The sequence below is a fragment of the Pteropus alecto genome, unplaced genomic scaffold (assembly GCF_000325575.1).
Source record: "Pteropus alecto unplaced genomic scaffold, ASM32557v1 scaffold3, whole genome shotgun sequence".
Classification (NCBI taxonomy): Eukaryota; Metazoa; Chordata; class Mammalia; order Chiroptera; family Pteropodidae; genus Pteropus; species Pteropus alecto.
In genome coordinates, this window is record NW_006442484.1 from 55,655,773 (window position 1) to 55,668,135 (window position 12,363).

The following is a 12,363-nucleotide window of genomic DNA, read 5'->3' on the forward strand; positions in this document are numbered from 1 at the left end:
GAAGGCCCAGAAACTAGAAGGAACATGGTGTTATTAAGGAACTAAAAGACGCCCTCTATGATAGGAAATGAATATTGAGGAGCGTGGTAAAGAAAGATGGGGAAAGGCAGGCCAGATCATGGAAGGTTCTATAAGCCATAAAGAAGAGTTTGAAAAAGAACTAGGATCAGGGCTTTTGCTGAGAATGTGGGACAGACTTTGGAGTAGGGGCACTTTCATTTTTCAGTTCTTCCTTTTTTTTTCCCTATTGTTTTCTTCTCCTTTCTTCTAGAGGATTAGAAACCAGATTTAGTCTATATGCCCTGCCACTGAGGTCTCAGTCAATTAATGTTAACTTGAACTTTCATTTGCAATAGGTCTAAACATATCTCTACTTAAAATAACTAAGAATAATATTGTAATTTGGAATGAAAATGGTAGATAAATTTTATAATTACATGTAATCTTTGGTCACAGAAACATTCAAATTGATTACTGGTCAAATTAGAATATTTTCCATTCAAGATACTAAATCCCTTAATGACATTAAGTCAAAGGTAGCAGCTGTTTTTACTTAACATTCATTTGAAATATTCCTTTGGACATGACTTTCTATATTTCCCAAGGAACTAATGAAATTGACTTCTTGAGTAAATCAAAAGATTAGTAGCATATGTGAAAATTTGCACATCATAATTAATTACAAATGGTGACCTTCATCTTGAACTCATTTTCCACCATACGGGAAAAATCTTGAATTTGTGTAGGAGCTAAAAATACTTAATTGTAGCACCTATTGAAAGTAAACTAATGATATATTTTAGATAGCTAATCCAGAAGTCTAGATTCTAAGTAGAAATGAGAGAAAATAACATAAAAATTTATGAATATGTCATGGTGAATTACCAAAAAAGATATTTTTCATCTAGTTTACAGTGAAACAAGATCTTTTTACATACTCATCCAGCTAACATTTCTTTATTTAACAAACATGTACTAAGTACAAATTATATAACAGGCTATAGTCTTTCGTCTCCTAGTCTCATGTTTAACATTTAATACAGTTTTTTAATAATATCATATCTATTCAGATTTCTCCTTAAAAATGTTTTATGTATTTTACCTACAATAGAATTCAGCTAGTTTCTTAGGAGTAACATTCTTTAGTCTAAACTTTGAAACTATTTAAAAAATCGTTTAGTAAGGTTGCTTAAATAATTATTAACCTTGCTTAAATAATTATCTTGTGCTCCTTTCACTATAACATGTGTTTCTTAATCAAAAATAATAACAAACATCACCATTTACTATGTGCCAAGCACTATTCTAAGTACTTGTCACATTTTAACACTTTTCATTCCTCACATCAAAATTAAATAGCTGTGAAATAGCTGTAGATTGTCCATATATTACAGATGAGCATACTGAAGTACAGAAAAATTAAATAATTTGCATAGGCTTACAGAGCTGCTAAGTGGCAAAATCAAACCAGGCAGTGTGTTTCCAGGGTCTGTGTACCTAACCACTAAACTTTGCTGAACATGTAACAGTAGTTTTCTATTTTGGATATGCATTTAGAATCACCCATGGAAATCTTTAAAAACAGTACTACTGCCTGACTTCAACCTAGGCCTAGAGAATCAGAAACTACGGGTGGGTCTTAGGCATCTAAGTTTTTTAGAAAAGGATTGCTGTAACAACTTTGCTAGAACCCAGTATAATTTTAAAACATCCATTAATTGTACCTTTGAAATTGAATTAAAATAGATGGTTTGGATTTGTTCAATTTATTTGAATTTATTTTTTTCATTGATGACTCTAAAATGGGAAATAGCAACTGAAAAAAGAAACATTTAGCTGTGAAACCATTATAAATATAGTTATATGATTTTTATTTGCTTGTTATAGTGACTTTAATTTTACTAGTATCTAATTAGTAGAGGAGTATTAATGTATGTAAATTTTCTTTTGTAGTACTTGGAATTATTTATTCCACGTTGACGTGATAGCAAAAGTATAAGAGACTCTTTAGATTTGGAACTATTTTATTTATTTATAATTTTTTATTTTAGTGCCTGTGTCTTCAATGCTTTCTTAAATTGTTTTTAAAATTGGGTAAAATTTAGCTGCTATGAAATCCGTAGATCTTAAATATACATAGTTCAGTGGATTTTCACATGTATATCCCCATGTAACCACCACCCCAAACAAAATATAGAACATTTCTGTCACCCCAGAAAGTTCCTTTATGCCATTTACCAGCCAGTCTCCATATGCAAGCCACTGCTTTGATTTCCATCCCATTAACTTGCCTTTGCCAATATTTGAACTTCATATAAAATCATGATACATACTCTTTTATAGGTAGCTTCTTCTCCTCAACAAAATATTTTTGTGATTTTCATTGTATTTGATGAATGTATCTGTATAGTTCATTCTTTTTAATCAATTAGTTATATTCACTTGTATAAATATATAGTCATTTGCTGCCTAACAATAGGAATATGTTCTGAGAAATGCATTGTTAAGTGATTTCGTTATGCGAACATCATAACATATAGTTACACAAACCTAGGTGGTATAACGTGCTACACACTTGGGCTATATGGGTATAGCCTGTTGCTCCTAGGCTACAAACTTGTGCAGCATTTCACTGTACTGATTACTGTAGGCAATTGTAAATGATATTTGTGTATCTAGACATATATAAACTTAGGAAAAGTACAGTAAAAATACTGTATAAAAGATATAAAACAGTATACCTGTATAGGGCACTTACCATAATGAATAGAGCTCTGGGTGGGTCAGTGAATGAATGTGAAGGCCTAGGACATTACACTACTGCAGACTTTATAAACACTACACTCAGGCTACACTAAATTTATAAAACATGAGAGTAAGTCAAGCACAAGAGAAAATGATGCAGTCAAGTGATGAAGTAAACAAGATGTATGGGGCTGCTGTTTGCGTAACATGGCTTACAGCAAACTTGTTAAGTAGAAAATACACTCTAACAAAAGTATACTCTAGTTAAAGTACACAAATCAGTAATATAGTCATTTATAATTATCAAATTTGTATACCGCACTTAGTTTTATGTTCTGTACTTCTGTGTGACTAGCAGTGCCATAGGTTGGTTTATGCTGGCATCACCACAAACATGTGAGTAACGTGTTGAGCTTTGACGCTACAACAGCAACTGTGTCCCTAGACAATAGGAATTTTTTAGCTTCATATAACTTTATGGGACCACTGTCAGATATGCTGTCCCTTGTTAACCAAAATGTCATCATGCAATACCTGACTACCACAGTTTGTTTATTCAGTCTTCAGCTGATAGACCTTTGGTTGTTTCCAGTTTGGGGTTATTATAAATAAAACTGTTGTTCCCAAATATTTGTTTTTTTCCTAAAATACCTTGTTTTTGATTTCTAATTTTGTTGTGGATACGGAAAATACTATGTTAGATTTCAATTTTTTGAAATTTGAGAGTTAAGCCGAGCATTTGGTTAATCTTGATAAATGTTCCATATACACCTAAAAAGAATCCAAATTCTGCAGTTATTATATGTGGTGTTCCAAAATGTCAACGAAATCAAGGTAGTTGATAGTACTATTAAAATCTTCTATAGCTTTACTGATTTTTATTTTTTGGTCTAATTCTGTCAGTTACTGACAGAGGGGTATTAGAGTCTCCAAGAATGATTCTGGATTTCTCCCTTTTAGGTCTGTAAAGTCTTGAGGTAATTTGAAGCTCTGTTATTAGATGCATAAACATTTGTGATTGTTATACCTTCCTAATGACCCCTTTTGTCTTCATAAAATATTCCTCTTTGTGGTATTATGTCTTGTTCTGAAATTTATTTCATCTTACATTACTATAACTATTCTGACTTTCTATTATCATTTGCATGATGTATCTTTTCCATTTTTTTACTTTCAAAATATGTGTGTCATATTTAAAGTGTAACTCTTGTGAACATATATAGCTGAATTTTGCTTTTTAAAATTCAGTCTGACAGTCTGCCTTTTAATTGGAATACTTTGTGTAATGTAATAACTGATGTGGTTAGGTTTAGGTCTGCCATTTTCTTTTTTGTTTTCTGTTCATTCCATTTCTGTTTTGTTCCTGTTTCTCCTTTTTTGGGAGGGAGCCTTCTTTAGTGTTAAAAGAATATAATTCGATATTTAATTTTAATTTCTTTTTTGGTTTTGCATTATGTTTTGCTTTGGGGAATATTTTATTCATCCTTAATTTATCATAATTAGAGTTAATAGTGTATCATTTTACATAAAATCTAAAACCTGAAAGTATAATTCCATTTACCACCCTTGTCCTTTATACAATTGGTTTAGTATATTTTATATTTGCATACAATATAAACCTCATTTTATAATTTTTTTTTTAAATTTAAAGTTATCTTTCAAAAAATAAGATAATTTTTTAAAAGATTATTTTTTCTGTTTACCTACATAGTTACCATTTCTGGTGCTCCTCATTTATTCCTATAGATCTGAGTGTCTATTCAGTGTCATTCCTTAACAGTGTAATGATGCAATGAAAACAGATTCTCAGCTTTCCTTTATTTGAAAATGCTATTTTATCTTCATTTTGTGGTGGTGTTCCTTTTTTGTATTCTTTTTTCGTTTTTCTCTGACTGTTTTCAGGACATCTTTATCTTTGATTTTCAGCATTTTTTTAATGTCTTTTCTTTTCTCCGACTGCTTTCAAGATTTTATCTTTATTTTATCTAGGATTCCAGTTACATATATGTTAGGTGTTTTTTCAATCTTCATTTTTTTCTCTGTTCAGATTGGATAATTTCTATTGATCTATATTGTATTTTACTGACTCTTTCTTTTGCCATCTGTGATCTGCTGTTAAACCTATCTAGTGAATTTTTTGTTTCATATATTGTGTTTCTTCATTCTAAAACTTCCATTTCCATTTGGTTCTTTTTATAAATTCCCTTCTCCGTTGAGATTCCCCCTCCCGTTCTCTCATTATGATGATTTTTTAAGTCCTTAAATATTTATAAAAATCTATTTAAAAACAATTATTTTGCCATTTCCAACATCTGAGTTATCTTGAGGTTAGTTTCTACTGAGTACTTTTTATCTTGACCATGACTCACATTTTCCTGTTTTATTGAGTAATAACTTTTGATTGTATAATGGACATGTGGGTGATAAGTAGAAACTCTGGATTTTGTTCTGAAAAGTGTTGGGTTTTTCTGCCAGTCATTTAAACAATTGACAGATCATGAGCTTGTGGAAGCTTTGTTTTACACTTTGTTAGGGAGAGGCTATAAATTTTGCCTTTAGTCCTAAGGCAGCTTCCATAGTTATAGGACTGTTTTGTTTCTTACCCCTAAGATGCGGTCCTCCTTCAGTGTTATTTGAAAGCCCAAAGTGTTTACCACACCATCTAATTATGTGGAATTCAACTTCAAACTCTTTTCCCCCTGCAATGGACAGCTACTAAAATCTCTGTTTAGCTCATTTAGCCTCCTAGTGATTGTTTTTCTCTAAGTTCCCACACATAGGCTTGTCTCTCTCAATTTCCAGTTGTTTTGGAAGCAAGGAGTTCTGTGTTCTGATGACAGAAGCTAATAAGATTGCAGCTTTCTGACTGAGTTCTTGCCGCTCGTTCTTAATTCTGGGAACTGCTCTCTGGGTAAAGGCTTTATAAATGTGGATTTCTTTTTTCAAGGGTTGAATCCTTTCACATTAATGTGTACTTTTGATTGCTCTTCAATGCCTCTTTTAGACAGTTGGTTTCTATATTTCATTCAGTTTATCATAGTTATATATAGGAAGGTTAGTCCAATACACGCTCCTTCATTATTACCGGATCTGGAATGCCAGCTCTATTTTTTAATAAAATGTACTTCAGATGGTTAATATATTTGAGTATGATCTGATTAGTTTTGTTTCATCTCTATTCCTAGATATGAAGAGAGGGCTGCTAAAGACTTGGAACGATACAATAGGCAAATCAAGAGAGCCATTGACGAGGACTCACAAATATCATTAAAAGATGGCAGAAAAAAGATGAAGCACACCAGCTCATGGAATTTGGCACAGAAGCACAAGTTGAAAAGTTCATTATCTCATCAGCCAAAACTTGATGAGCTCTTTCAGTCCCAAATTGAAAAAAAAAAGAACCAAAGCATTAAAATAGTTAAAATTCCCTTTTCTATGGAAAACTTAAAGAAAAAGTTTGAGAAATATAAAAAATTTGAACTGGAGGAGGAAGACGAACTTTGCTTGATCCACAATCTCAAGTTTCCTGATGCATGGCTAATTACATCCAAAACAGAAGTTATGTTATTAAATCCATATAGGGTGGAAGAAGCCTTGCTATTTAAAAGACTTCTTGAGAATCATAAACTTCCTGCACAGCCACTAGAAAAGCCAATTATATTAACAGAGAGGTATGGTGAAGTAATATCTTTTTTTTTTTTTTACTTTAAAAACATTCATACTAGATTAGAAACAGAGTAAAAAGTCGAAAGTGTTTCCTAGTAGGGAAAAGTTGTTTTGATTTAAAGAAGTCTTTTTTAAAATTTGATTTCTGATCTTTAATGGAATTAATTGCTCAGTTTGTGTCTTTGCTTCCTCATGGTGGTATTCAACTTGTTTTTCTTTCTCCTGTATTTAAATGGAAATAAGGAGGATTGAATAGATTTAGATTCTACTTTCTCATAGGACTGCTTAATAGATGGTGCTGTATGCTTCATATTTCATCACAGCAAAAGGCACTTATCACTGGGTTCAGCCGCTGACAGCCTAACCTTCCACCTTGAAATTCCCTGTCACGTGGACATGGACTATAGACTAGTGGTTCCCAGATAGTAGGCGGTAGGGGAGGAAAGGGGAGGTAGATGGGATAAAGGGAGTCAAATATAGGGGGATAGGGGGAGGGAGAAGTGGGTAAAGGAGATCAAATATATATATGGTAGCCGAAGGAAACTGGACTTTGAGTGGTAAACACAATAGAATATTGTCAAAATATAATGTACACTCAAAAATTATATGATTGTATTAACCAGTGTTATCTCAATAAACTTAATTTAAAAAAAAAAATAATTTAAAAAAATTCCTTATCAACCTTTCCATCTAATGGTTTTATCCATTGATGTTACTGCCTGAGCTAATTTTATTATAGATTGTAAAATGGGCTGTTTCCTTTTCATATCCTATATAAGCAAATTATTTTTTGTAAAAATGAATGATAACTAACCTATTAATGTTTTCCTTTTTTTATACTTAATATTTCTTTTTTAGCCGACACATTTAGAAGAGAATTGTGTGTAACAAAGGAGATAAAAATCTGAAACTAAAAAGATAATTAGAATTTGTTCTCTAGGACACATCACTAAATAACTTTCAGAACGTCTAAGAATAAATCAAAAATCATTTGTAAAATGTATTAAAACCCTTGTGTTAAAGACCCTGTCAACAGAAGGAAAAAAATAGGACAATAAAACAGGAAAACATTTGTTAAAGCTTTTATAATTAAGGCCCCAGTAATCACAATATCTGAAATTCTGCACCTTTCATAGTATAAATTGGCTCAGGACAATGACAAAGGAAGAATCAGAAAAAGAATTAATGCAGCCTTAGGCTGTATTAAAATAGTGCAAATATCTGCTAGTACTTTTCTCTTTCTTCCCTTAAAAAAGATCTAGGGTGTATCTGAAATTTTCTGAAATGTGACATCTCCATCACAGCTAATAATGTAAGTTTTTCAAAACTGAGTATGGATGGGGTAATTATGGGTTGGGCTCAGTTTTCTTACCAGATTTCTAATGTGAGTTCTGTAGTTTATGTCTGAATGGTGTGATTTAGATACCTATAAAATACATAGTTAAGAGCTCAATAATAACAACAACGGCTAATGTTTATTGAGCACTTCCTTATGATAGGAACTTTGCTAAGCCCTCTGCTTTGATGATCTTTACAACCTTAAGAGAGATAGGTAATATCATTATCCATATTGTATTGATGAAGAAACTCAAACACAGAACTGTTAATTAATTTATCTAGGCTCATACAGCCAATAAATAAATGGTTGGTTCCAAAAGTCCAATCTAGACAGCAACTGTAGAGCCTGTACCATTTTTTGCTATTCTGTAACCACCACCACTACCACTGACTCTCAGATTGATTTTCTGAACGTCAGACCACACAGAGCATATCTGGTATGTAGACAAAGCTTTCCTCTCTGTGATGTCTGCTTTTACAGCCAATGGGGTCCTCTACCTTTCAGATGATAAACAAAAACATCATCTATTTATTTACTTTTTCAAGAAGTACAGGAAAAAGCTCATCATCTTGTACTAGAACATAGAACAGTGCCTTGCACACCTTAGACAGTATTTACCACTTGATAGACTCTCAAATATTCATTAACTGAATGAGAAAATGTTAACCACTCACATGTCATCCCAACAGACATTTACTATAATAACATGTTATGAGCACTACGACCAAGCCTAAAACCAGCGTGAAGGTTAGTTTGTGCCCAGATAATCTTTGGCTACCTCACAATTTTGCTTAAGACCTTTACCACTCAGAACCATTTCACATGCAAACATGCCAGATGTAGTCTGAAGGAAGCTTTCCCAACCTGTGAATTACCAAATGTATTAAGTTCCTGGGAGAAAACAATATATGCTTATCTTTTTATTATAGCAATTAAAAATTATGTATAATGGGGGGTGGCTTCATAGTGTAGTGGTTAGCACGTCTGCTTTACACGCAGAAGGTCCTGAGTTCGCCCCCCAGGTGGAGCCACAGACCATACCCCGGGTGCGCCAGGCCTTGAGTGCATACCACGAGCATGTGGGAGGAGACGCCCCACCTTCAGAGATCCAGTTCTTAAGGGGAAACAGCAACATCCATCGGTCAGGGGTGGAAGTCGCGGGGAGGGAGGGAATTAAAGGAGGAAAAAAATTAAAAAAATAAAAAATAAAAAATATGTAAAATGGACCATTTGAGTAACTTGACAATGTATTACTGTATCTGTTTAAAGATATATTTATTATTTATAAGTAAAGTTTTCATTTGTATTATCTAGAGAGGGCACTTTTAAATTTCATATATTGTTTTAAACACTCTAGAAGACAGAAACTTTCTTTTATAGTTATACTTCCTCCTTCTGTACTTTGTATGTAGTAGGTCTTCTATAAAATATTAACAAAAATAAAAAACAGTAAAATTTCTCATAGGGCTACTTATACCTTTGCATTTTGGTTACCCATAACACTTTTTAAAGGGCTGTTGGATCACTTTATTTTACATATTTAATAAATGAAAGGGCCATTATTTCTTTTTCAGTCTTTTTAATGGATCTCATTATTTAGAGATTTTATATAAAATGACAGCAGATGACCAAGGATACAGTGGATCAACTTACCTGTCCGATCCTCGTCTTACAGCAAACGGTTTCAAGATAAAATTAATACCAGGTATGACAATGTGGTTTAACTATTTCCTAACTTGGAAAAATAAGTCTTGTTCCAAGAGTTACATTTAAGTTTTATAATTTACAGATATCATAGTGTATTTTTGTCTCACAAAAGTACACTGTCAGCTTTGTAAAAAACAGTCATATTTCAAACAGGTCACGTCTGTCTGAAATAAGTAAGTTTGGCATCTCTTTCAGTCCATTGCCTTGTATTTGCATTTTCAGAAACTAATCAAATAGTTGTAAGTTTTGCCATCCTTTGTCATAATATTCAAACTGCCTGTTTTGTTTAACTGTTATTAAATAATCCTTTAGATGAAATAGAAGTAAATATTCAGCTTACAGGAACGGCCTATCAAAACTGGACATCTTTCCTTTTTAAAAAGCATTTAGTAGTTTTGCCAACTAGATGTGTAACATCAACAGTCTTACTATTTGGTCAGTGGATGAGTTGATCATATGGCTTTGCTAAAAGACTGAGAAATCACTATTTGCTTGGTATGTAAATTTATTGGGTGGTGACAAAAAAAAATAATCCATCTGTCTGGGAGACTTCATTTTTCCCTGCTGGCCCTTTTTATTTCATAGTTTCCATATTTAACTGCCTTCTGCCCCAGCTTCCTAGGCTGGTCTTGTCCTTTTACTTTCCCTTCACCTGGTATAAAGGGTGAAGATTGATTCTACTGTCACCCTTTCCCACCCACTCCGAGACTTGTCATGACCAAAGTATTAAAAAATGGAAATTCAACCAAAACAGTGTTGATTTTTAAAAAAATGTTTTAGTGAGACTTCCAAAGAAAATAGTAAAAGCAATGTATAAAACCATGAAATTAAATATATTCTAAAAATGCTTTGGTATTCTAAACATTAATTTTACTTGACTTTTTCAGTTTTAAGAATACTTACCCTAAAATTCTTACCTTCTACTTCAATCTTGAATATTTAGATTTGGAGTGAAGAGCAAGTAAATCCCAACTCTTCCATTTAAAAACAATGTGCTTTTTGGAAAGTTAGTTAGCCTAAATGTTTCTTCATTAAGTAACTGATAATTACTTAATATTATGTGTAGGACATTGTTCTTAATAATAAATGTATTAATTCATTAATCTTCCTAAGAGCCCTATGAAGTAGGTTCTATTACTGTCCCCATTTTATAGATGGACAAATAGAGGTGCAGAGATGTTAACCCTTTCCTCATTTGCCTTGAGAATACTCGCCGGAGGCATTTACCCCAGGATAACTCACGGAGCACCTGCGTATCACCATCCTAACCTTACCCCCAAAGTTTGCCATGAAGCAGCTCGCTTTTATTATTATTTTTGCATCAATCTAGTATATCGATAGTCTTTGGAAACAAATGACATCATTCTATTTATATCATTCTGTTTTTAATAGTTGGATCACTGAAAATATCAAATCCTAGAACACGTAGCATTCCTACGCGTGATGTTAAATGAACACTTGGCGGCGAGCTGCACTTTTTTTTTTCCTAAAGGAGAAAGGATGACGTCTGCTTAAGGGTACACAGTCGTAGACCAGGATTTGATCCCAAGCAATCTGTCTTTGGAGCCTACCTTTTAACAAATTTGTCATAATGCTTCCTTATTAAAATTGGGATCCATACTTCATGAAGTATTTGTGAGCACTAAACAAAGTACTTATGTAAATTAGTTAATATAGTACTTAGCAATGATAGGTATTCAAATATTCTCTTTTCTTCCCATCCTCTGGCACTCCTTTCTGACCTGAACTGACTTGTCATTTCCTTCAGTCCTCCTGGAAATCTTTCTTCCTCAGGGCCCCTGTCATTTTTTAAATTTATTTGCATTGCGAAACAAAGGGGTTGGTGTGGATCTGTGTATGTGTCTTTAGCAAGATTTTTTTTCTTAATCTATTTTCTAATTATATTGTATTGGTGGCAGGTACCATTTTTTCTTGGAAGATGTTATCATAGCAATTTTTATAGCAATATTTTTTAAGCTAAAGTAATTACCCTGTCTGTTCCAAAAACATGTTTAGTTTTGAGCTACCCAGTAAGTTTCTATCTGACAGATTCTGCCCTTAGATTGTAGATGGTGTTTTTTAAGTCCTATTGAATGCCAGTACTTTGCATGGCACCAAAGATGTAAAAATGAATAAGACACTCATCTGCAAACTGACTCGATTTGTTTGGAATTGACTTTACTTAGATTATCATCAGCATTATTTCTCTTGTCGATAACAGATCAAGTTAAAAACATGTTTTCTGTATTTTTCTAGCCTCTTTATTAATTTATAAGTCATGTTTCTTAAAGCCCATTTCTCTTAATTTTAGTGAGAGTTTTGTTTTATTGGACTTAACTTTGGATCAACAGTTTGCCAATTTTCACGAAACATCTTTGGATAAAAATAAAGGCTTTTAAAAGACAGGAAGAATACACCTACCTTTGAGGGAAAAGATTCTGAATGTTACCCTAAGAACTTTGCTTGTTATAATGGAAATAGCTTTTTGTTCCTCATCAATAAGAATTCCATATTTTAGGAAGTGAAAACTTGTCAAACTACTTATTAATTTGCAGTATTTCCCTGAAGATTGAGAAGCAGTTTACTGAATTTTATGGAAACATCTTGTAAAGTTTATTGTTACATAGTTCCAAATGTCTCTAAATTTTCCATGTTGAATTTTGCAAACACAGATTAAAATATTGCTCAATTTCCTCATCTGTTGCCAAATACTTTTTACCCATGTCCACAAGTAATTCTGTGAAATGCTTACAGTTTTCCAGGGCATTTGTAGTCAGTATTAGACTTTTCAATCTAATCATACTATAAAAGGTATAGAACCAGCAATAGTGACAAATCACTTGACTGATATTTTTGTAAATTTCTATATCTATATATATGTAAAAAGATGTGAACTAGAATATTCT

The 12,363-nt window shown here is 32.7% G+C and overlaps 1 protein-coding gene across 6 annotated transcripts in view; it reads left to right on the forward strand.

Moving 5' to 3' along the window:
* The window catches only part of PMS1 (PMS1 homolog 1, mismatch repair system component), a 65,888-nt gene that overhangs the window by 48,699 nt on the left and 4,826 nt on the right, over window positions 1-12,363 (forward strand). For all 6 annotated transcript variants that reach the window (XM_015596642.2, XM_015596641.2, XM_006921285.3 and 3 more), the window contains 2 exons: window positions 5,931-6,416; window positions 9,325-9,455. In XM_015596642.2, coding sequence (XP_015452128.1) covers window positions 5,931-6,416; window positions 9,325-9,455 — 617 coding nt within the window. The remainder of the gene's footprint in view (window positions 1-5,930; window positions 6,417-9,324; window positions 9,456-12,363) is intronic.